The sequence below is a fragment of the Accipiter gentilis genome, chromosome 16 (genome assembly GCF_929443795.1).
Source record: "Accipiter gentilis chromosome 16, bAccGen1.1, whole genome shotgun sequence".
NCBI lineage: Eukaryota > Metazoa > Chordata > Aves > Accipitriformes > Accipitridae > Astur > Astur gentilis.
Window position 1 is genome coordinate 24,797,347 of NC_064895.1, and position 27,006 is coordinate 24,824,352.

Genomic DNA, 27,006 nt, shown 5'->3' on the forward strand with positions numbered 1-27,006 from the left:
TGGCTCGCATGGGTACGGGTGGTACACACAACGGTAAGTGACACAACTTGAATTACATAACTAACAGCCGAAAGTATTGCTATTACTAACTACCACATTAATTCAACACCTTCTAGATTTGGGACCAGAGGAATTTAGGGCATGGATGAAATTGGTGATCTCTCTGTTTTTGTTATCTTCCATTCTTGCGGCTGTGGGGCTGGGACTGCTACTCAGAGGGCTTCACTTTCCTGTGGAGAATGGACCACAAAGTGGTGCCGAGACCTTTTTCTGCTCTCCTGCTTCATACAACCTCTTTCCTCTCACTTCTCTGCAGGTGGAAGTACCATTTCACTGGACACACATGCACATGGCTGCTCTGCCCTGTTCCTTTGCTGGAGCAGAGCATTTTTGGCTGGGGAATAGGGAGGGAGCAGCACCAGACACAGGGGAGCAGGCCAGGTCACTAGTATCTCAGGTCACAATGCGGGTGCCGCAGTTTTGATCTTGTTTGTTATCACATAATTTTTGTGCCACAGTTCAAAAGTTATTTCTGTCTTCCCTGAAGATGAAATGTAAGGGTTGTAAACCAGTGGTGGGTTCATATAATGTGATTCGAAATGCACCTGATTTTCACTTGGATAAATTCTTAAGGGTGGTCAGGTATACTCTGGGCCTTTATCTGTCACAAGAATGAAGTCTGGATTTTGGAGCAGAATGGTACTTTGCTTTTGGAGGGGGGCAGAGGAAAGGAGAACTTGGGTAACTCACACTTCTGACTAATGAAATCCACATCAACTGTATTTATTTATTTGTAAATGATACTCATATGTTATGCTTTTACTCCCTATTTTACCTGTGATATTTATACCCTCCAGCAGGTGCTGCTGCAACTTGCTAATGTCGTCTTTGTGGAGGGGAAAAAAATAAATAAATCGGTCATTTGATTTAATACCGTGCAACTGGACTTTGCTCTTTGTTTTGTGTGCTGAATATGCCTCTGTTCTCTTTTCTTCCTCGAGTTATTTGCCAGTGGAGTGACTAAGGAGGGAATTTTTATGATCCCAGCATATTTGATCCTGCAAGCACTCTTTGTAAAAAGGGGTTGAAGATCAGTGGGAGTTGCTTATCAAGGCCATGCTCAGAGCAAGTTGAACAGACACAAGTAGAAATACATTTGTATTTCTACAAAATGTGAAGAAATGCAAATGTTTTCTTAAAAGTAAAAAAATTCATAAAAAAGATTAAAGTTATAAAAGTTTCTAGTTGGCTCATTGGTTTTCCCAAGTTTCTTGAGCTTTAGTAATTTAAACTCATGGTTTTAAATCTTATCATTAGCCTAATAGCTGGTCTTGAATGCTAGAAGTTTGCAATACAGATTACACAGCACGCGTTTCAGAGCTGTGGCTGAGTTACATGCAGAAAATGTAAAGAGGAGATGTGCTTCGTTCTGTTTGCTGTTGGACCACTTGTGCCAGACAGAAATTTGTGGGTACTAGTAGTTGAAATTAGGCTTTGATATGGGTTACATATCCTTGAAGTCCTTGAGTTGCACCAGGCCAGAAATGCAGTCGTGAGCTAAGAGATCTCATTGATCTCTGATACTTACCTGCATCTTTGTACTGTATTGCTGGTTCCATGTAGGGAATTGAAATTCTGCTGTAGTGTTTTTCCTCACGGTTACAGTGATTAAACTTGGTTGTGACTATGATTTTTGGCACTTTTGGGGTTATCTAGGGGCCTTAGAAGGTGAATCCAATTTTAACAAGCTGAAGTATTGGTTTGCTTTTGATATTTATTAGTAGTCTAAAATGTTCAATGTAAAAATAAGGACAGTAAACTACAATCATAAATCTCAGGCAGGCAACACTTGTTCTGCCACGTGAAACAATATGTGTCCCCCGGTCATTCTGTTTGGAGATGGCTGGAATTACAATCTCTCTCTCTAACATCTCTCTTCTATGTTTCCTTTAGATATCCAGCCTGGCTGTGGCAATTACCTCTCAGGAAGTTCTAAGGATGGATCAGGAGGAAAACACCTTTATTTTTCCTTTTGGCTCAAAACCAAAAGGTTAAATTTAATTCATAGAATCATAGAATGGTTTGGGTTGGAAGGGACCTTAAAGACCATCTAGTTCCAACCTCCCTACTATGGGCAAGGACACCTTCCACTAGACCAGGTTGCTCCAAGCCCCATCCAACCTGGCCTTGGACACTGCCAGGGACGGGGCATCCACAGACTCTCTGGGCAACCTGTTCCTGTGCCTCACCTCCCTCACAGTGAAGAGCTTCTTCCTTACATGTAATCTAAGTCTACCCTCTTTCAGTTTAAAACCATTACGCCTCATCCTATCACTACATGCCCTTGTAAAAAGTCCCTCTCCAGCTTTCTTGTAGGCTGCTGTAGATTTTAAGATTAGATTAGATTCTAAGAATTCTCATAATAATCTACATAATCCAGATGCAGTAAACATACAGATAAAATGTCTTTAGTCAATAAGGTCTGAAGTGCTCATAAAGAATTAAAATTCAGATTTGGATCTTTAATGAGTTTCAGCTCCGTTGATTTCAGATGCTCTGGAGTGTGCATCTGTCTTTAAGAGGGCAGTTCATTTTATGCCAAAACTGGAATTATTAATCCGCTTTAGATTCTGTGGAGTTTTGTGTGTCTCTGCATTCTCTAGAGAAAAGGAGCTATACAGACAAGGTGGCTAACTAGGTTGCTAAAGTCAAGTGGCATTAACCCAACTTTGGCAACCTGGGTCTATGTCTTATGACATGGAGATATATAACCTAAATATGATTATAAGTCATTGATATATTAAGTATATGTAATAATAGTTAATGCTTATTCAGTGCTTTCTTTTCCTAGATTCCAGGGCAGCTCACAAAACTTTTTACAGTTTTGGCCCTACTCTATAGGTGAGAGGATGAAGTTGCTAAATGTGAAGTGAGTTGTTGAAGGTCCTAAAGTGAACCAGTGGCAAAACTGGAAAGAGTTCAAGTTTGATGCCTTTTTCTTGTGGATATACCACTTTATAATTTTTTTTATTTCTAGTTTTTTTAAAAACGATCATTATTTGTTGATGAGGTTGTAAGTAACCACTGAAATGTTGCAGATGATTGCTTGTATTGTTGAGGCAGTTTTGCCTTGCTTTTCCTTGAAGCTAGGCTTTTTTGTGTTGAAAATATGAGTAAATGGGTGAAGTTTGTTTCTGCCTCTTTTCACAAAATGCACATAAGATTTCCAGTAAAACTGTTTTTTACTTCCTGTGAAAGAATACCTTTTTTTTTTTAACCATAGCTTTCTAGTACTGATAGGTGCTTCAGCTGTTTTTCACTATACTTGGCCAGGATATATCTGGAAGAACAACAAGTGATTACAGCTCGTAAGTTATAGTTACCAGCAGTCAGATCGACAAAAGGGTTAAAAGTGAGACAGCCCTACCTTTTACCTCGGTGGAAGCGTAGTTGTTGATTTAAAGCTCTCAGTAAATGATTGTTGGAGATCTGCCATGTGTAGCAGAGCATTCAGAAAGCATACCACAGACTCTGCTTCCTCCTGAAGAGCATTTGTCTGTCAATATCTCACTTCAACTGTAGTCTTCTAAAGGTACCAGAAGGCACGCAAAACTCACCAGCCAGCAGTCATGGAAGATCAGGTCTTTACCAACGTTTATCAAAATGTTAATGACACCAATATCTATGAGATTCCAGACTCTGAGGAAGACAAACAGGGTAATCTTTATGATTGTGAAGATCCAGCATCATCTTCTTCCATCACTACTATCCCAGAGAGCATGGATAGTAGTCAAGAGAGCTCAGAAGATAGCTGTAGTAATTCTGTGGCCTCTCAGCATGAGGCTGATGGGGAGGATGGTTCTTCATCTCACCATGGTGCTGAAGAAGACCACACATACCAGGACGTGGATCTAATGAGCCCAAGTCTGGAAGATAAACACACAGAGGGCATGATGTTTGAGAGCAACGTGCATTTTCCTCTGGATTTCCAGTTGCGTCGGAGCCAGAGCACCTCTTCCAACTCTCCAACTTCCCTCAAGTTCCCCCTTAACAATAACTTCGGAGAAACTGACAACTTTCAGGAAGATGGTGAGATTTTCCTGTTTGTAAAGGTAAGAGCTTGGGTGCTCCTAAGAATACACTACTTTTAAACCCCAAGTCAATGTACATGTCCTCCAGACCAGTAAAATACAGCTACCCACTGCTTTGTTCCCAACTCTGCTGCCTGTGTGCTGCAGGGGGCCGATCCATTCACTTACCTCTTACATCTTAAGGCACAGGAGAAGATTTGTGTTGTGTGGAGATGCCTGGGATTTCTTCACTTCAAGTGGAAGTATGAGTATGGTGAAAGTATTCTGACTGTTGCTGCAATTTATTCTGTGAAATCTCATTGCTGTTACAGCTAGGCTGCTACTACTTGAACTAAATTAGTTCAAGTTTAGTTAAGCTAGTTCAGCTATTCCTGCGTTTCACTATCTATCTAGTAGCTAATAGGTCAGAAGTGATAGTTATTAATGCTATGAAGAAAACTAAATACATAGTTTAAATAATGGCAATAAAATTTCCATAAATGCTCATCCCTGAAAGAGGTCTGTCTTTTATTTCTTTCAATATTTAGATTCATGTCTTTCTGTGATTAGTTAGATTAATGTAGTTCTGTGACAATTTTAACATGTATTTTTCATTAATTTCAAGTTAGGTATAAATTACTGAGGGGGCTTTCACACATCTCTAACCTTGTAAAGTCTTACTTGAATTTCTAAACCATAAACACCCGTGTCCTTAAATAAACACTGTACTTCCCTTCATAAGGGCTCTTGTATTCAACCATTCTCAATATTTATTAGGCCATAACACAGACCTGACAGTTCCTCCTTTCAACTACATGAGAGAGAAATTTTCAAGTTCTTGTATGGCCCTATTGAAGGGAAACACCTTGAGTGTAATACTCTGTTATTTCAACAGAAGTCTTGTGAAGTTTGTCACTTCTCAGCATAAGCAAGATTATCAGGATCTGTTCCTCAGTTCCACATGTGCTATGAAAGCAAGATAAGAGATTTTGTTACCACACGCAGAAGTGTTTTCAGCAATATCTGTGTTTGGTTAATTTAGTTTATTTAAGAAAGAACACACTATAACCTTTGCATTGGTGTGAGATGCTGATTATCTTGTATGAGCTAGGGGAGATCAATGCCTTAGTGGACTCTCCTAATACTTCATTTGGTTCCTGTTACAAATCTTGGATTTCTTGGAAAACTGAGTTAGTTAAAAAGTTATCCTACATTTACTTGTAGGATCAAGGAAATTACTTCCATAAAGTGTCAGCAGAATCTTGAGATCCTTTCCAATGCATTAAGAAAGTTATGATTTAAATATTTTTATTTATTTATTTATTTATTTGTGTCATGTCTTCCTGTAGATGAAAAGTTGTTATTCCCCCTTCATGTCTCCTTTCTCAATGCAAAAACCCTTTGCGATTGCTTTTCTAATTTTTGCATAAAGATAGATAATTTAAGTTATTGATAAATGAAAAAACCCAACAAACAAGAAAAGGCTGTCAGGTTACTTAGTCTTATTCTGCACAAGACAAACTACAAAACTTCAGCCATTTCTTTTGAATTTCAGTTTAACTGCAGCTACTCTTCTAAAAAGGTGTGTCTCCTTTGGGAGAGGGAGTATCTATTAATTGCTGGGTCATGAATTGTTCTGGGTCCATGTGTGCTGCCACAAGGGTTTTTGCTACTGATTCCTGTAGAAGTGGGCTGTGAGAGCCATGTGAGGGGGCACTTGGCCTTTTTGTTATCTCTGTATGGCTCTTTGAAGTGGCAGCTGTCCTGTTTCTCTGACTGCATCATGGGCATTGCTAAAAATACGTTAATTCTATGGACAAAGCAATATCTATGGTGTTGGTTCTAGTTCATATCTCTGCTTGTAGTCCTGCATACGTGTTTTAAAAGTTGCGGCAATTGAGTATATTTTGTTTGTTAGCAACTTCATGGTGTTAGCAACATGAGTGTTGTATTTTGGCTTTAAAATCATCTCTTTCTATTCCTTATTTTTTCACGTTCCTCTCGTTTCAAAATAATGGTGTCCTCTCTTACTGTGCATGAAAAAAGAAAATGCTTGCAGCTGCTCCCATACAAGCAGAGATGATGGGGTTAATTTGAATTTCTGAAAATGGGGAAGAGGGGCATTTTGAAAAGAACTGTCACGGAGAAGGATTGAGGAAGTCCTTTTCCTTGCTTTTGTTGTGCAGAGTAGCCGAGTATCCTATAAAGGGGCCTATCAGGGAGTCTAGAGAGAAGCACAAACTTTGGACTCTATTCACTTGCCAAAACACAAGTGCCTATTGCCTTTGAGATGTCCTTGAGCCCCAAGACATCCCTACCTGGCTGGAAGATGAGACGTGAGGCTTTCAGGTGATCCTTGCTGTGATCCTCCTCCAGCAGGAGCTGGAGGCCCAACGGGCAGGGCACTGCATACTTCTGGGTGGGTGGCTGAACTGAACTCCTACGACAGCATTTTATTCCTTGAGCAATTGATGACATTTCATTTTTGTATTTTTGCTGTTCGTTCTTTCTGGTATCAAGGTAATAAAGCACTAACTCCATGGAGTGCAGATCCAGCTTTGCTATTTTTAATTATCTAGATAGCAAAAGTCAGCCTATAAAGTGGAAGGTCATAGAGTAATCTATAACAAGAATTGTGTAATACCTGAGGGCTATCGCTCCTTGCACATAGGAACCAAATCTCTCAGTTGTGTCAATGGCTATCATTCATAGACAGTTTCCTTCTCATGTGGTCTGTAGTCCACCCGAGGCCAGTGTTACTTTGAAATAGGGTTCATCTGGATTTGCTCTTTTCTGCCAACATCAACAGTGACTTTTTGCTATGGGACAATAGTGGTAATGACAATTCTGCCACTGTTTACTCCTTCCTTTGTTTGTAGCACTAAAATATCTCTGTTGCGTGGCTGGAAACGTGAGTGTCAGACAGAGGTCGCTGCTGACTGAAAACCAGAGAAAGTGGAAAGATTAAATGGTGTCTAATTTACAGTCTAGCTGGCTTAGTTGCAGTGCACTGCCTAGAATCAAAATTTAACGTCATCAGAATATTTTATAAGTGCTGTTGCATTAGGACCATAGTTTCAGTCAGACTGGATAATCTTTTCTGTAGTCTGTTCTGTGTTTAGAGACCACAAACATGTTTAAATCACATTAACTCATCTTTCACTGATTATCAGTACTTGGTAACTATGTCATCGTCAGTAGACTGTTTCAGGATGTGCCCTAAGATGAAAAATTTTGGCTTTCATCAAGGAATTCCCTGTACCTTTAATAGCAGAATCTAGCATGTACCAACATGTAGCATATACCAACATGGATATGTTTGTGTCAATCCAGCATGTCCAGGCTTGTCACAGCCACCTTAATGCCCTTTCAATAACATTGTAATTCTTCAAACAAAAGTCTTTGAAATTTGAACAGAAATATGACTGACATACAGGCTATGTTACTGAGTGCATAGGAGAGCTTGACCTAATTGTAGCTGTTGCTCAGAGGCCCACCTTTTCATTTGTATGCTGCATTTCCCTGCTTAGCAGTGTGTTTGTTCTGAAGGCTGAGTTTCTTTGAAAATTTTGACTTTTTATTTTCCTGAAGCTTGAGTTGTTATTTAAAGAATAGTCCCTCTATTTTCTTTTCAGAAGAAAATTATTGCCCTTCTGGCTTATTGATGACCTGAGACTGGCTACAGATTATACCCTCTCTGTACACATTTGTGCCGTAGGAACACAGTTCCCAAAAGAAGGAAGGTAATTCTTTACCCCAAGCAATAAACACCTTGTGTTATGCAAACAATACAAATTTAATACAGTGGTTTAGCATCATGAACATGCATGTTGGATCACTGCACTGGGGTAACAGAGTTAAGGATGCTGGAAGGCACCTTTGGAGATCATCTAGTCCAACCCCTTACTCAGAGCAGGATCACTTCAAGCAGGTTGCTCAGGGCTGTGTCTGGTCAGGTTTTGAATATTTCCAGAGATGAAGAATCCACAACCTCTCTGTGCAACCACTCCAGTGTCCTACCCTTATGGTAAAAATATGTCTTCCTATATTTAAATGGAATTTCCTGTATCTCAGTTTGTGCCTGTTGCCTCCTGTGCTTTCACTGGATACCAGTGCTTATATTTAAGAATGCATTTTTAAGAAAGATACTGCTTTTAACGTCTCTGTACATCAGAACTTAAACTTTTAGCTGTTTACATTGGGATTATTGCATCTTTTAGTAAAACTTCATTAAGTCAATAGCTGGGAAAGAAAGGATGTTTCTCTTCTGCCTGCAAGATGCTTCCCACTCCCTTGTTTCCAGTTCAGGAAGGTCTGAGGGCTCTAACTTGATGGCAGAACCCTGTGCTAGCTCCCTACTGACTCACGAAGTTGAACTGAACTCTTATAAATGACAGACTGTGTTCTTAACAGGGACAGTAAGATTAATCCCTTGTATCACTGCAAAAATCATGCTCTTTCCTATTGAGTTGGCTTTTCTGTTGTTTTATGGAGCATATTGGTATCTGTTGAGAAAGTTTTGTTCAAAACTGTGTATTAATAATTTAGAACACGAAGTAGCAGGACATAGCTAATTTTTAGCATGTATTATTTGAAAAGAGCAGAACCAAATCATAATGTAACCACATGGATGCCCAGTCTTAAGTTAGTAGTTATGTTGCTGCTTTGCTGAGCAGAACTGAGTATTTTGCAGAAGCAGATGAAAAGTAAAAGAGTACCTAGCATAGATGAACATGTCTAGAGTTCAGTAGGAGGTCCTGCAGAGGGGTTCAAATAAAGGGATGGATATGGACATTAATGACAGTATGAATTTTTCAAATTCTCAGCCATTTATTTCTTACGACACTCATAGTCTACAGAGTAAAACAACCACACTTGCAATTTTGGGGTGGTAGATATTTGCAAGCATAATTTGGTGTCCAAATACCTTTAGCAATGCAAGCCGGGTAGTCTTTTAATTGACTCCAATGTGGCACATAAGGCTTGTTAAACAATATCTTCTCCACTGAGGTTTGCAGGTAGTAAAACGAGTTCTGGCTGAAGCCAGGTGGCAGGTGTAAGTCTCTATATGTACATAAAATTATCGTAATTTGGCTTTTTATGACATTTCAGCTTTTAAAAATATTTTTTTTATAGTAAATCTACTGGAAGTAAGCAAATATTATTTTGGTCTTATGAATAAGCTTGGAAAAAGGTTAAATGATTCATGATCCACCTTTTAAATAGTGTTAACTGAGCAACTTGAGCAAGGACAAGATCCAAGAACTATTTTCAGAGCTCTCCAATCATGGCAGATTTACAGACCAAGATGCAACATGCTGAAGTTAACATGCACTAATGACTAATGGGGAGCCAATATCCTAACATGATACCTTTTTTGATAATTTTAATGGAATTAATGGATGTTTTTCGCTGCAAATAGTCTTACTTAAGATAATTTACAAGTACAATTAAGTATAGAAATACAAGTCTGGAATATCAAGTGATAAGATGCGTCCTCCTGCTCTCAGTCTTATTTAGACTACCCCTAACAGTTGCTGCTTTGAAAACATTCAGTGATACAGGTTCAGCACCTATACCAGTTAGTCTCTGTCAATGCATAATTATTTTCCTGAGACAAATATTTTCCTTTATCAAAATTCTGTTGCTCTGAATTATGCTATTTTTCTTTTTAATAGATAGGTCCTTTATGTGTTAGAGGACAGATACCAAATTTCCTTCAGTCTTTGCTTTCCTAGACTAAACGAATTCACTTCCTTCAGCCTGCTTTCAAGCTCGAGTGATCATTTCTAAACTTTGGTTTGGTGTGTTGTGGGGTTTTTTTGTTTGTTTGTTTTAGGCTTTTTTTGACCTTTCCCAGTTTCTCTCCAGTTAATATGTATATTTCTTAAGCTCTGGTTTTCAGGTACAGGTAGTGGATTTAGCAGTGCCAATAAAAATTACTACAACAGGTCCCTCTAATTCATCATCTGTCCAACTCTCTAGTCGGGACACTTTATCTGCTGTATTTTAGCATATTTGTGTATCCTTTAACATTTTGTTTAGGATTACAAAGTTCATCTTCCAGCCCTGGTATTTTCACAATAATTGCTTCTGTAATGGTCTCAACCATTTATTACTCACCTGTTTGCAAGCGGCTGTAATGCAGTACTGTTGCACAGTTCGCAAAGGCCATTTGACTTCAAGAGCATTAGGTTTCTCCGAGTGATGTGATCAGACTGATCACCTGTTGCTGAAAACAGTATGGGTTTGAAGTTGGAGAATTGCTCTGATATAAGTCCGATGTGGAGCATACTATCACTAATGCTTTTGCTCTACTAACTCAGAAAACAGAGATACACCTGTAGTATCTCCGCACCATACTATGCAGACACAACATGGCTTTACAGCTACCTCCTACACCTCACTATGTATAGGACACTGGTAATCTCTTAAGTGTTAACATATAAACCTAGCAGCTGTGTAACCCTCATTTCTGAGGAGGAAAACTGTGTTGTGGGTCTCTTCATAGCTTGATTTATGCTTATCTGAATTACTCTGTGTGCTTGTGTGAAAAGATTAGCGAATGGCAGTTCTGTTAGCAGATAACATCCAGTTCCTTGACTATCAGTCATGAACAGAACATGTGCTTTAGCAGCAGGGCATAGCAGTTTGCTTAATCTTTTGGATACAAAGAGTAAAAGGTCTTGCTTCTGACCTCTGCTGAGTCTGTGCCTTGCTTATGCACCTTTTCTGCCTCCAGAAAGATCCGTGAATCAATTTTCAGCTGACACTCCTGTGCCACCTTCAGCTTTTGGCTCCAGCAGCGACTGTGGCTGGGTATAGCACAGTAGCGTAGCAACAGCTTCAAAATACGGACCCGTATTGTCTAGGAAATTGTTACTGCACAGTGATTGCAGCTATAGCAAATACAATGTAATTATGTAGGTCATACTGAGGGAAAATTAAGATGGGATTTATTTACTTGTTTCTTTTCCGTACAATTTTCTTTTTGTGACTCCCTCTGTGATGTTCTGAAAATAAGACTGTTATCCCAGCCTGGTTTGTTGTTTTCTTTTGAAACATCTCGGTTCCTTTTGTTACATTTTAGGAATGGAAAATGTTTGGATTTGTGGATTGATTACTCTTTTGCTGTCCCTGACAACTTATCTATGTAGCAGTACTGTCAGCTGTTAAATGGTTTCTGTTCAATATAGAGGGATATGTTTTATTTTTAATTGTTTATTGCAGAAGTACCTAAAGAGCAGCTCTACCGAGACTGATGTTTTACAAACACAAAGTAATAGATAGTCCCTGCAAAGCAACTGGTAATGATATATGTAAATTATTTTGGAGTCTACAAGAAGAAAGCTGCTTTTCTTTTCTGCTCGTTGTTTTCGTCAGATATCAAGGGTTAGATTTGGCTTATTCAACTTAGGTGTGTCTGTAAGCTAAGTTATTAACTACATCTCTGCAGGATATCTAGGCTGCTTTTGCAGCAAAAAAGCTATCTGAAATAGCGCACTGGGATGGTAACTCATGTGGCCAAGCGTAGGCATCAGCTGTATGGTGGGGTTAGTTGATCTGTAGACTCTATTTGTTGAATCAAATAGGGGCCTCATTCAGTTTTCCACCCATAGGCATCCAGTGCTGTTTTAGATGCCTTAAGGTTTCCCTCCTGGCCTCCAGCTGCCTCTGCAGAAGACCATGGGTCTCCCATAGATCCTTTCTCCTATAAATTTACAGATTTCCTCAGCTATCCTAGGGCCTCTCAGATGGTGCTGGATATCTAGGTTTAGGCAAATGAATCAAGCTGTAAACTTTCACTGCATACAATGGCATGGTCACCTGAAGTTAAATAAACTGTATGCCACCAGTGACAGTTTAAATACAAAGCCTGGATTACTAGATTAGACTAGAAGCTAATTCTGATAATGGGTATCTGGAAACAAACTCCAGACAGATTTCCACCCCCACCTCCCCACCCTCCGCAGGCTATTTAATTTTCCTTTTTCTTTCAGTGTCCACACTCAGCAAAAGTTGAAGTGTAACAGTGAACAAACATTGCAATGTTGGACAGTTTGGCTGTTCACTGGACAGTCTAGCTTAATCAGATAAAATCATCTGATACATCTCAGCATCTTTCCAAGAGTGAGAACCAGGACTTACTTTAGCTTCAGTCAATAGCAACCCCCATATATGTTTCTTTCAACTCTATTTGTTTTGTAGTTACCTTTTTTTTTTTTTTTAGACACCATAGTAGAAGAGGAAAGCCAACTGAACTTAAATTCCTAGGTAGCAGTTGAAACATAGCTTAATATTTTAATTGTGAAAAGAAAATCTGCTTTGTTTCTTTGGGTGATAAGACCTTGTACTGTATTGGAGGGAAATTTTCCACTGACCTGCAACTGTATTTCCTGGTCCTTTAGAAGTATTTTCAGTGTTCTCTCACAGACTGTGATTATGGCTGAAAAGGAACACCTGAATTTTTCTGTATCAGTGGCAACTTTTTAAATACTTAAAACTGCTTAATGGTAATGTTACGAACCTGTATGATACTACCTTCTGGGGGGGGGGGGGGGGGGAGAAATGAGGCGGCATGTCACTCTAAAATGAGTCATTGATTTGTTATCTGCAGGTGTGATTTTTATATTTAGACCTCTAGATGATCCTTTTCATATCAATTAATGATACAATTATGGTTGAGTCTTTACTGTTGGTACATCTCTGATAATGTTATAAGGAGTCGGTGACCTTCATGAAGTTATAGCGATACAATTAGGAATAGATGAGAAGTGAATTGGTTAGTGCACAGATCTGGTTTCAGTACAGGCAAGCAGTGTTTGAAACAAAGGTAAAAATCTTTGCATGCTCACCAAGATGTTTTTTGGGGGGATTCCTGGTAACCTGAAAAAAAAATGCATGGGACTGAGGTGACCTTTTGGGACATGAAATAGAGTCCTTTACTGTCACAGACAGCCTCATCATATAATAAATAATTCATAAACTGATCAAGGCCGATCTAAAAACTAAGTGGCCATTATTACTCATTTTGGTAATATCTTTCAGAATGTCACTGCTCTGATGGTTTGACACCTTACTCTAATTTCCAGATGACATTTATTCATGTGCAGCTAATAAATCCTTGTTCTTGTGCCAGCATGGTCCATTAGCGTTCATTCTTTCACTTAGCACTTTTTAAAATCAGTTTAGGCTTAGGCATCCTCAGATGTTTTGAGGCTAAACCAGCCAATCCTTTTTGTCTTTTGTTTCTGCCAGTCGTCATAGTAATCCACTTCTGCACATATCTTCTTTCCACAAAAAAAGGTGCCTTTTTTTTTTTCACAGCTGCATCCTGTCTCAGGTTGCTTCTACTTTTATAGATAGACTAAACAAGCAGCAAAAAAGATTCTTTTAATAACCTCCTGGTTTAAGATACCTATGATTGTTTAAGTAAACACATAATTCTATTTGAGGTGAAATGTCCTGATATAAACATGTTAGAGTCAGTCAGAAAAAGTTTCATTAATTTCTTGTGGCTTTCACAGTTTTTCACTTATCCTGACACCTGTTTGTTTTCCTTCCAGCAACAATAATGTTTATCTGACATCATTGTAAGGTTTCCTAGTCTGCCTGCAGAGCACCAGCAGGGCATAATTCCCACTGTCCCATTGGCATTGAGTGTTCACAGGTACTGGTCGTGACTCTTAAGTTCGTCAGCTTCAGAGGGCTTCTCTCTGGATCCTTAATTGACATTTAGATGGGGTTGTTCACTTGACTATGTTACTGCTTTTTGGGAAATGTTAGCATCTGAAGCTCAACGCTATATGCCCATAGCTTGAGGGCTGGTTGAGAAGCAAATGGAAGAAGTGGAAGCTTTGCATCTGAATATATAAGTAATTAATCCCTCTTCTGACCTCTGCTCACATGTATTTGTACCATTTTTTTAATTTATTTTAAAATGTATTTTATTAAAAATCTGGCCAGCAGAAGTGTTTTATACTTGCCCCACATTTATACTTGCTCTATAAATATGTGCATCCTTATCTGTAACACTGATACTTTTGTGGCCCCTCATTGCAAGAGGGTCACTGTTAGCCAGAAATGGCATGTGACTGGTTAGTGAGATGTCTAAATAATACTGGCAAGTCCTTATTAAACAGGAATACCAGGAGAAATAATTTAAAGTTATAAAGATTTTTTTCTTAATGCCATTAGAAATTCTTTCTAATTTTAATGTCTGTTACCTAGGAACTTTCCAGATAAGTACTGGAGAAAATAATTCAAGAATCCTGAATTTCATAGAGTAGACTTTGTGACCTAAGAGTTGGTTTTTAGCTTTTTGTTGTTGTTGGATTTATTTTTTTTTTTGTATCACACTGTGATTCAGGCATGGAAGGTAACCTTTCTTGTACATATCACGTTTTTTTTCACAGGCCATCAATAAGGCCTATTAAGAATGAAGACTACGCTCATATCCCAGTTGTTTAAAAAAAAAAAAAAGTTGTCCAAGAGCTCAGTGCTGGAGCATGCTGAATGCTCAGATGCTTATCCATAAAAAGTATAAACCACATGCCTGATGTTTCAGCATATAAGAAGTTTAATACGCATTTTTCTCAATCATTTTAAATCAACAAAATTATGTTTCCACTTAAATACTTCAGTGCTTTAGGAAAAGGAAGAATAGAAAGCAGGACTTTTTTAAAAGCTGATGAACCTTTAGAGAAGAATCATAGTGTTTAAGAGGAAGTTCAATGGACAACACTACAATGCCGTCCTTTGCTTTATGAAGATAGAGAGCTTAACTAATTTAAAATGTTATCATATAGAGAAATCAGAGATGAATTTAGATGTAAGGTATGAATCTATAAGAAAGTAATTGCTATATTTTAATTTCATTATCTAATTTTTCAGTCTCATTGTCATTTTGGGGACTAAAGAAAATTCAACTTGTCAGTTCAGATGAATATGATAAAGGTCTATAGGGCAAGTATTTTTAATCAAGTGATTCAATACGGATCATGGTTAAATGCTGTCTGCTCAGTGGCCTCAGTGAGATTTCAGGGATATTTCTAAACAATAGCATGCTCAGGCTGAAAATGTAAACTGTGCTGAAATTAGTAAGAGATTTGCACTGATTCGGTGCAGACAGGATATTACTCAAGATAGTTTGATGCATACTCTGTACATGTGGTTTGAAGGTTGTTTTGATTTGGGGATTCATCTGTGTAACATTTATTAAGCCTGTTTTAATGATTGATTTCTTGAACGCCAGTCTGAACTGCTTACTTTTCTCTTGTTTCGACAGTGGGATAGACGTTGGATATGGAGAAGAAGTAATTCTTACTTTGGCTAGAAATGGCCGTTCAGGAACCTCAGAGACAATTTCTTTGAATTAAACACCCTAGGACCCAGCATAGACTGTCCTAAGGAATTTGTCCAGTCTAAATTTCTAGGAGGTCAGTCTAGGGGTAGATCAACTAATGGGGAACTCTGACCACCTGATAAATCTGACCAGGCACTATCTGAGAAAGAGAAGCTTTCTCAGCTGGGGAACTGATTCAAGTGCTTTAACATGTTCCTGTGAAAAGGAACTGTGGGAGGCTGGGCAGGATACCCCAGGGCATCTAACATGGCCCGAAGGTCTATGTCGGAGCAGTCTAACCCTGCCATCAGTTTCTCAAAGCTTAAAGTTACTGGACAACGGTATCCAGTATCAAAAACTTGTTATATACCATGTGGCATATTTTGAAGAGGCACCTGTCTTTCTTCCCGTTGGTGAGTGCATGGATTTGTAAATAGTCAGCAATAAGTAGTTTCTAGTTACATAGCACATAGTTACAAGGTGACATAAAAAAGAACACCTTTGTAAAAACCACACAGATTGTTTTATATATATATATCTATCATACTGCAGGATTGCATACTTTATTGGCCCTTTTGAGGCACTTCAAATTTACTTACTTTCACCAAATGTAGGCAGGGTGCTTATCTGTTGAATCAGTAACTTCATCGTGATCTTAACTATTCATGTACTTTGGTGTGCTAGTCCCTTGCCGTGCGTTAATGAACCTGTATAACCAACAGCAGAGGTCTGGAGCAGCAAATTCACAGTCATTTGGCTCCTCCCTGTGAGATTGCAGAGAATGAAGTTTGGACGGGAGCAGAGTTTCTTGCAGGCATCGGGCGCCGATTGGTCCTGTACACTGCGGCTGATAACAGCTAAAAATAGCACCGGTATAAAAGCCCAGCGAGCAGCACAGCTGCCCTGGCATTCCCTCCTCGACTGCCAGCGAGGGAGGAGACGGTGTTCTCCAAGTCCCTGCAAATATGTGACCAGAGAACATTCTGCTGCTTAATTCCACTTAACAATTAACTCATCAAGTAAAGACACACACTGGACTGTGTGACTCATGGGGAAGTAACCAAGTTCTACTTTAAAATACAAAAGGGACAGAAACTGAAGGCCAGATTTTTCAAGCAGGTTTTCAAGCAGAGTGTGACAGGTGGGCTGGTGGAATGTCTTTGGAAGCGTGCCTGCAGAATATCTGTATTTTTGTGTACAAGAATGTTGTACTTGTGTATATACTCACACAATCACCTGTATGGGGAGCATACTGCATGACGATGGAATTCTGAACACTTGGAAAAACAAATGTGTTTTTATTTGGCAATGGTTTAACTAAGCTGGCATTGAGGAGTTCAGGAGTCTATTCTTAGGCTTGCTGTTGATTCTGGGGAAGCCAGGTCACTTCCCTGCATTTCTGTTCCCTTTCAAGCTCTGCCTGTCTTCTGTTTTTAAATTATAGACTTTGGGGGAACAGTGACTTCTGTGTTTGACTGCATTGGAAGATAAACCTTTGGATGTCTGGAGTCCTTTGGATGAACAAAGGCAGACACCTATATTGAAGAGCTCCCCTTTTAAGGTCCGGCAAAAGTTACATTGAATTGAAAATAGGGTGTAATCAGGGAAAGCATTAGGAAGCCTTAAAAATAGGTGGCAGTATCAGCCCTATCAATAGTAAACTATTCCCTCATGTATTAATTCCATTTGCTCTGAGTCCTTCTCTTTGATTTTATGAAGCATTTCACTATGGAATTTATATGGCTGGATTTCCTTTCAGTTTAGTTATAGTATTTTAATTTTTTTTCTGGTTTATAATAATATATACTGAAAGGTTTATAATATCCTGCACGACTGACAGACGACCTGTCTAAGTTGCCTCCAGTTTTGATTCAATATACTTAATTTTCTGAAAAGATCACTTGTAACTGCTTAGCCATTTTGCCTTTCATAAGAACATTCAGTTACTTTTAATTTATTTTTTAATTGAGACATCTCTCATGGTGAATAAGGTAATTGCAGAGGATGTTGGTTTGGTAGTTAAGTAGGCTAAAGTTGTCTTTTTTTGGTCAGGAGACCCAGCATGAACAGAGCTGGTAGAAGCTCCCACACAGTGGCTTCCACCTAGTCAAGATGCAGAGCTGAGAGGAGTCAATCCTTATAGCACACCTAACTTCACCCTTCTGAAATCTCTGCCTTTTCCTCTCTGAAAGTCAGTTTTTTGTGTTAACATGCAGCCAAGAGAGGACCTGAGAGTCTCTTATTGGTGCCATCCTCTGCAGGGGGATTTAGACTTTCTCTCAACATCATGAGATACCTTTATATATATTTATGAATTAGCCCGGCATCAACTCTCACTTGCTGCTTGGCTAGGAATGGGTAAAAATTGCTAATAATGAGTAAAGGGCTCCATATCTCATTAGCACTTTTCTAACTGATGTACGTCTCCCAGGAAAACCTCATCCATTTTCTGCAGAGTTGTGTCATAGTTGTCACCAAGGTCAGAGCACTGCAGACAACTCTGAGCTTCAACATTTCAGTGATCTATGAAGTTGCTTCCAGGTATTGCAGCTGGTGACCAAGGGCCCACACCTTCCTTATAAAAGTGATACCTGCTACATGCTCTGTGAAAATCTTGTGATTTTGGGAAAAGATGAAAAATTTTTGGAAAATTTTCCATTTAACAGGAAAAAAACTTAAATCTTTCTAGTTAGACTACCCAGTATTCCCAATTCTTAGACAGACTTAAACGAGACCCCATCACTATTCGGACTGTGCTCAGAGCTGAATTTCACACTAAGGTTCCCTTTCAGTCTTAAGCTAAGCTCCTCTTAAAGAATTGCCACACCGTCTTTCACTTAAGGATGTGGGATGTGGTTTTTAATAACCTGCACATAGTGGTCACCAGCGAAAATCTACTAAATTGAAAGTGTAGTTGCAGCAGAGGGGTTCACATCTGTGCTTAATTAACCACATCACTCGGACTCATTGTGGTTGTCTGCATTAACTCTGCAATGGAAAGCATCCTCAAGCAAAAAAAAACTAAAATGAGATATCACCAAGTCAATGTCAGGTGCTTCAAGATGAACTCCTATGTTGAAGAAGGAAGGGGAAAAAACCAACCCACCATTCATTTAATAACGGTTATGCACTAAGGAAATTGAGCTTGTTCTCTGGCAAACTTTGTGGAAACTTTATCACAGAAGTACCAAAAGGTGAAATGAAAAATGAATGAGGGCAATTTTCTAAGGAGAATGGAAGAGTTCTACAGTTCGCTGTAAGGCTCAAGGTCAGCCAGCTGCATTAACCTAGGCGTACAGCACTGCCACTGATGAGGTGGACCATAATGTATGCCGAGGTTAAACTTTGCTGCCATAAGGAGAGATGTAAAGATGCTGACCCCTGCTATTTCGTACTGAGCAAGCGTGGGTTTATCAGGGAGCCAAAAGCCCTTTTCTGAAGCCAAACAGTACATACACCATAGAGGATCCTGTAATCCGCTGTGCAGATCCTTGCACGTAACCTGCTGTGCAGGTACTTTATGGCTTCATCTGGCACAGCTAAATGTCACTGATGCCAACATTTGAACCCACAGGAGCTAGTCTGAGTCACAAGTAATTTCAAACTGAGTTGTTGAAGGCTTTATCTTTTAGAAATAATGGGCATCAGAATATAGAAAGTAATTTCTGCTTTCAGCCAAATTGTTTGCTAAACAACAGAGTGAAACACAAATGTATCCAATGAAATCAGCAGCAATTGTGCATTCTTTGGGCCTTATTTATGAAGGAGAATTGAAACCTAGCCTGAGATTTGCATGAGTTGTACATACCATTTTGAACACTTTCTGTAAATACTAATTCATAAATTGGGATTGGAGTAGTGTGTTATGTGCTAGTCTTTTGCTTGGGGGGATTTAATCCCAGTTTGCATGTACATGCTTCTAATGCTAATTAATTTAGACTTAATTTATGACAAGGAGCATACCAAGAAATGAACAGAAATAATCTAAGGGACTTGCACTAAGAACACTTGTAAATTATGACAGGGATATGCATTACTTTATCTGTTGCAGACTTGTAAGTAAAATCATGTAATTTTAGTTCTGTGACAGCAGTGAGTCAACAATAATGGGTACATCATACTTACCTAGTGTTGTTTTTCTTCATCACACTTAACAGTATGGAGGATTTACTTTGAAAAGCAAGGGCTGAGGATATCTACATTCCTTCTTTCATCAGCTACTTTATGGATATAGCCCACAGTTTGGGACAATCTGTAATGCTCTCCATTGTATCCCCTACAATACCGCTTTCCAAAGCAGTCTCAGTCCTATTTGGAAGTATCTTTTGTTTTTAATTGAAATAACAGTTTTGAAATGATAGTAAAATAAAGGAATAAACCACTGCCCTCTAGAAGCCTCTCTACTGAATGCTGCATTGGTAGATGATTTTGTACCTTTTAAGTGCCACCTCCTTATGAATGGTTAGCTGTGACTGACACAGTGCGAGTGTTGAGATAATTATCCATAATGAAATCCTTCTTCACACTGAACAGCAGTGGGTTTTTCTTTTGAAGTTGTTAATGCTTATTAATGTTACAGCAAAGTTTGATACTGCGTCCATGTGAAAACATAATTATATATAAAAATCATTTCATGCTTTTGGACTAGAACTTACTTTGCAGAACGCCTGCCTGAGCTGATTCTAGTGATCTACCATTCTGTTAAACAGCTGAGTTTCATCCAGAGACATTTAGAGCTAAAATAATGCATTTTCATAATAAGGCATAGGAGAGCTGCTATAGCTCATGGCTATGATGGATTCGTAACGTCTGGGGGATGGATATAGAGTGGGCTATCTCAGATTTGCCAGTTAAGGGAGTGCAAGGTTTTCTGGCCTAGGTTTTGCCATCCCATCCCATTTCTTGGGACATTCAGGCTGTGTACACCTCTTGTATCACTTGATGGCTTTTGTTCCATGGACCTGAGTGTGGGGCAATTTATAGGAAGGAACAAAATCACAGTTCTCATTCCATCAAACCAACATGTTTTGAAGCACTGTATGTCTCTGGAGTTGAGGGAAAATATCTGCTCACCTAACCTTGGCATGAGGCTGATGAGGAGAGCTTTGTACATCCTTGCATGTCTTCTACATCTGGGGAGGGGAACATGCAGTCCGACCCCAAATATCTGCAACAAATCCCTTTTGATTTTTCTGAAGATTAAACAAGAACTTGATAGTGACGTGTTGTAATTCAAAAGGAAATTAAAGCTATTGGATTGATTCCTTGCACTTGTTAAATAAGTAGCATGTCGAAGCTACTAGCATGCAATAAATGCAGTTGCAAACTACCAGTAATTCAGAACTGCCTCTGGAAGATACATTTTCATAACCCATTCACACATGCTGGTTTACTACATGGTTGCTGCTTAATTGTGCTTTTTTAGGCAACTAGGCAGTTACATAATTCCCAGGTAACATCGTAGCCCCAAATACCGTTTACTTCAGCTGCACCAAGATTTTACTTCCTCTTTTCATCCATGATGGAAGTTTATTCGCAACATGAAAAACGTCACCTGTGTCACACAGAACTTGTAATGCCGCTCTCGCAGGATGGGCTGGGTGGCAGCACCAAGTGAGGTCGAGGGATGGATGCACTCTGTGCCCTGATCCATCTTGGTAACTCCGCGGTCTGCTGGAGAGCCACGATAGAATTACATCCTGGATGCTTGGCCTCTGATTCACCCCCTCGGGACAAATCTTTACTGGAAGTGAAGCTTGGATCAGGCCTGTGAAAGCTGATAGTGCGTCAGGGTTCACCTACAATAGAGGTCTCATGTGGAGATGTGGCGGTTCCTTTTCTGAAGCTGTCCTCTTCTTTTATTAATAGGGTGACGTGCTCATATTCACTTATATATCTCATAAACCTCAAACTATAATGACTTGTCTTATGAAGAGTTCATAATTCAGCGTCTAATGTTCTTGTACGTAACTCAAAGCCTCTGCCATTTCTGACTTGTGAGAAAATGATAGGCCAAACTAAGCAACTCATTCTTTGCAGTAAAATGAGAGTGTACTAATTATTTATCAGTATCTTACCCTTAATTTGGCTGAAGAAAGACCTGATTTAATAACACAAAACAGAGCTGTGTAGATAATAATAACCATTATAGTGAAAAAGGTTCCACCCAGATGTAAGTGATAAGTCAGTTTTATATGACAGCAAAGCAGCAAATGCATGAATAGATTCCTGAAGCAGTACTTACATATATGTATATATTTCCTCCTACTCACTGCCTCCTACAATGTTTATCTTAAATCAAGCTTTCAGAATCTATTTTAAAAAACACAGCATTTATATGAACAAGGACTCTGTTTTGCTTGGTCTCTTCTAGGGCTTCCAGAGGGAGACTTTTGAAAATCAGAGAGTTTTTGAGGTGGGCTGGGTTATTCTCTCTGTGGATACCTAAAAGCACAGCTGGAATATCAGATGTGTGGTTTTCACACTACAGCCTCCGTAACCTCTGAGCATCCCATATCAAGTCCTGGGGCAGGGGATGAGTGCAGGATGGTGCCTCATGGGTGAAAGCGGATGGGGAAGGGACCTTCCAGGGGCACTGCTGCCCAGAAGTGTCTTGAACCAGACGGACTCTGGGCCATTCCTGCAGTAGCTTTTATCTGGGTCAAGATGGAAACAGCTTCAGGGCATCTTAGCTCCCTTTCCCTGTATTGCAGAGTTTCCCTTCTGCTTTGCTGAGCCTCGGCACAATACTCGCCGTCTTGCAAACTAATTATAATACACCACTAAGCCCAGACAGTAATTGGGAAGGAAGGATTTAAGTGTTTTGACATGTTGAGTCTCTACCGAAATTGCTGCATCTAGAGTTTAACTTTCAGAAGCGCAAGGCATGCACAACTTCTGAAGTGAGAGATGACATGTGCATAGAAATCAGGCACTAAAGCCACAGATTTCCTTTACTTAATAATTACAGCGGGATTTGTCTGACCATTATAATGTCTTTATCTGAGCTTGTTAACCCTGGGCTCCCTTTATTACCAGTGGAAAAAAGTAGGCACTTCTAGGACATGTTTTTTCATTCTAAAATAGACATCTAAATAGGTCGCATGCATCACATCTCGTAAGTGCTGGTATCTTGAATGCTGCTTTTATTTCAACATTTTGGTTTAGCATTAGCGGTATTACCTCTATACTGTTCTCATAGCTGGCAGTATTTTCTCTTCCAGAGCTCATATGTATGCTCCTGTGATATAAATTCTTCAAAGCACTTGCGTATATCAAAACTGTTTTCTGTGGGGCTGGAGCTACAGGTAACCTCAGTCAAGATGACCCACTTCCCATTGTTTCCAGGAACCCCCATTAAAGGGAAATTATGTTGTCACATGAGGTGCTAAAGCAAAACCATTTTTCAGCAAAAACAAAAGCTTATAATCATATAGTTGATAATATATTATTTAAGGATGCATTTTAGAGATATGGTGAACTACAGTTATGTTTCTGGCAGACTTTTATAACTGTAATATATAATTACAGTGCAATGATTCTTTTTGCCATATGTAAGCACACTTAGCCCATGTCCTTGGAAGTTTGCCGGTAGGCCTAAGAATAATTATACTATAAATGTTTGGTAATTAATATGCCAAGTCCAAAAATTACACGTAAAAAATTTGAAATCAAAGTAGTAATAACACTTAATTCTCTTATAGTTAACCTTCCAGTTATTTGAATGAGTGCTAATTAGATCTAAAAACCATAAGCACACTTTTACACTAATTATAATGTTGATTATGTTGTAATTACAGTTGCAACAGCATAATGAGATTTAGTTGTTAACCATTTCAGTGCTTCATGGAGTGCACGCGAAACAGCTGTTGTGGGAAATTCCCGTAGAATTGCCCGAAGAGGCAGAGCTGCTGCTACTGCTCTGGATCCATGTCAAATGCCTAGGGGTCACGGGAGAGAATTAAAGATCATCGCGAAAGCACACAGCTAAGAGCACTTTCAGGAAAGGCGAGTGTTTGATCATGTCAAAACCGTACCCAAAAGGCCTCTCTATATCAGAAGGAGAAGGTAAAGCTGCTCATGTCTGGCGGTGCGAGCCACAAACAGCCTGCGAGCCGGAGCTTCGGCGGTCCCGAAACAGGAGCAGCAGACAGGGAGGGCAGAGGTGCAGGAGGGTCTTCCCCAGGGCGGGAGGGCACGAAGTCCCTCGGGGCAATGATGGCAGTGAGGAGGAGGTCCCACCCGACCTCTTTGCCTTTGTCCCCTCTCCCCTGCTGTGCCAGCACTCCTTTCCTCCATGCCTTTTAGCTGTGTCAGGCCTTTCTATCATGTGTCACCTCTCGCTTAGGGTTGCTGTGTGGTGACCTCTGAGTCACGCGAGGAATGCAGGGCGAAGGAAGGGAGTATAGAGGATGACAGTACGTCAACAGCAGGCTGAAGCCCTTGAAAGTTTTCTTCTGAACTCCACCCCAGCGTATCATCACTCTCCCGCCCCCCCCCACAACCAGCACCCCGCTGGACACGCTGAGAAATAGTTATGGGACCCAAACTTTTTATTTTCCCAGGGCCCTGAAGCTCTTCGTTCTCCTGCGTAACCCCATTCCCGTTCCTCTGCTCCCGAACTCTACCAGGAGTGGTGGCACCACAGGTGCTTTTCTCACCTAAGAGTGTTCAGTTTTGGCTTCTGTACCACTTTGTACCACGCACAGGGGTTTTCGCTGAGGCAGGGCTCTGCTTTCTGCATGCTCCTTGCACTGATGCAACAGCCAATGCACAGGGTGAAGAAATTTGGCTTTTTTTTCCCCTTACCATTCCTGGCAATAACAATATTAGGATTTCGAACAGCTAGAAGCAGGAAAAACACCCTTCAGAAAAGAAGGAAAAAACATCACTGTTGCTTCAAGCAATGAAACCAGCCTGCTGCAGACCTTCCCTCTTCCCCTGTCACTGGTGCTCCCAGCCAAAGAACAAGGGAGGGAACAACAGAAATGCTGAAAATGGGGAAGAGCAGAATTATTTGCTCAGAGGCTGATCCTGCTGTAGGTACCAGGACCTTGTCTCCTCCCCTGTGAGTTAACCCCACCCTCTTTTTTTATGCTCTGGGCTATTTTGGGCAGGCAGTGAGAACTGCAGCTCTGACAGATGAGGATACTGTACCAGAGCACAGCAGCACTTGTTGCTCTGAAGAACTACACAGCCGTAACAGGGACTGCTGCTCTGCTGCCTGCTTTTTTTTTTTATGATTATTATTTATTTATTAACCTGCAAACTTGTTTTCTCTGCTGGTTTTGAGCTTTGTCGTTATGAATGATGTTTTAAAAGCTTGGTGAGAGCTGTTCGGAAGGGAAACCTACCCACTGTGCAGTTGTAACCTCCTTTTGCTACTTAATAGTGGGAGATCAGCTGGTAGTCTTGGGGGTGAAAAATGACAGACTCTGTTCCTGCTAATGGGGAAGGAAAGGACCCTGAAATTGAGCTCTTTGTGAAGGTAAGTTGCACTGTGAACTGGACACTGGTGAGACTCTCGGATCAGCTCGGCTTCTATTGAATAATCAAACTTTAATTTTCTGGCGCTGAGCAGAAGCGGTGCTTTGACAGCCTGTTATCTCTTGCACACACATTCACACTGCTTTCTTCTTCGTGACATTAGGATTAGGTAATGTTGTGGAGGGAGAGTCAGGGTTCCTGTGTTTTATTGTTATTTCTCTCCCTGTGAGTTTGTCCTGTTATTCTTAGCCTGCTGCCTGCAATGTACTGTGTCCTAACTTCAGAGTTTAGGCTTTAGAATTCAGGGTTTTCTATAAGAATCCTGACTTGCTTCTCTGTTTTTGGGAAGAGAGCATGAAGAGCTGAGGGGTACCATTATTGGTACCTTGGCAGAGGCTGTCAGGTCTGAAATGCTAGCGGATCATAAAACAAAAAGGACTGAGATAAGCTGGCAGTCTTCTGATTATTTCCTGCAATACTTTTATTTTTCTAAAAAAATGAAAACTAAATCAGTTTTTACTCTCAGTTTCCTCAGCCTGAAGCTCATTCTGATTTTATACAAGTGTAACTGAGAACAGAAACTGATTTAATGAAAATATAGAAAAATAAGTACACCTGTTATATGGTAGGATTTCAAAATGTTTCAAACTGGGTACGTCTCTTGGTCTTGGGCTATGAAAATCTGACCATTAAAATTAGTGGCACACTTCAAACCCATTACACATTGAACCTTACTAACTGCAAACTTCATGCAAACTCTGTCCCAGTGAACAGCTCAGATTTTTTGATGTTCAGAGCATGTTTCAAAGCCTCTATGTACGTTGAGGCTAAAATCCACTATGCCCATATAAAATGCAGGTGTTTGGTCTTGCTGAGCCTAAACCATCACTGTAAATCAGTAGGATTATTATTAATATGTGGGAGTTATATCAGGCCCATTGCAAACAGAGTACTGAATGATTGGGAAAGCAAATTCCAACCCCTCCTTTCTGTCAAGTTGAGGGTATATCACTGCTTTGTACTCCCTAATGGGTACTTTGGGCTGTAGGTTGAAATGTCAGCCACCATCCATGATGTGTATACATGGCTTCTTCACACATCCTCTAAAACCCGTCAATTCATGTGCAGCCTTTCTCATCAAGCCAGCAACAACGTCTTTCTCCCTAGCAAACTGATTTTACAAGAAGTCCTGGTTCATAACTGCCTAGTAGGCCTTAATGTATTAAAAGGGACCTGCGTGTGTCCATACATCCCGATACCTTTCCTCTACAAGTTGTTTCTACCAAAGTGAGTTTAATGGAGATGTTTGTGGGCTAAAAAATAGGTTAATGGGATTTTTGGGCACTCTGTCATCAGAAATGTATTCTGAAATGCAAACCTTTAACTGGTGGTTTGTTTTAGTGCCCACACTATTTTATTGAGGCTGATACTACGGATGTTTGTGATATATGGTCCTTTGACTGCATCAGCTGTTAAAGTGAAGGTCATTGCCCAGATTCATTGTGTGAAGTTCTGGATCTGTAAGTTACTGGAAAAAATTTGCACTGCGTTCAATTCGGCCATGCCATCATTTGAAGATTTATAACTCCAGAAAGAACATTTTTAGTAATGTGACTTCCTGCATAATGCATGTTACAGAATTGCATAGACACTCTCACATAAAACTCATAATTTGCAGAGCTGGAGTAAAAGAATTAATTGGTGTCTGCCTGGAGACTTTCCATTTAGGTTGAAAAATTGCAATTCCTGATATTTTGGAAAGGTGCCATTAATGTAATTAAAAGTCTAAAAAGTTGTCTAGTAAAGCATATAACCAGAGTATTAAATTATACATCTCAGAAGTTGAAAAATAAGTAAGAGAAGAACATCCAAGCAAGGGAGGAACTAAAAGTTGAAAAATAGGAGCATATAAGAGAAATATGAACAGGTGAAAACTTGCCAGAGCGTGAAATTTAAAAGAGTAGCATATTAGTAAGGGGAGAAAAACAGGAAGGCTGATCCAGGAGAAAGTCTGCAAAGGACAAGGCACTTGCTCAGTCTGTTTTAAAACTGGAAAGAAGAACTGAAAGGTGGCAACTTGTGGATGAGTATGTGATGCTGGGACAA

At 39.8% G+C, this 27,006-nt stretch overlaps 1 protein-coding gene across 2 annotated transcripts in view; it reads left to right on the top strand.

Moving 5' to 3' along the window:
* Window positions 1-3,446: 3,446 nt before the first annotated feature.
* CLIC5 (chloride intracellular channel 5) overlaps window positions 3,447-27,006 on the top strand; it is a 77,794-nt gene continuing 54,234 nt past the window's right edge. Inside the window, exon 1 of one of the 2 annotated variants that reach the window (XM_049819115.1) lies at window positions 3,447-4,112. In XM_049819115.1, the coding sequence (XP_049675072.1) occupies window positions 3,630-4,112 (483 nt within the window). In that variant the 5' untranslated portion in view covers window positions 3,447-3,629. Of the gene's footprint in view, window positions 4,113-24,580; window positions 24,902-27,006 lie in introns of those variants that run through there. The other variant, XM_049819116.1, reaches the window with a different exon arrangement.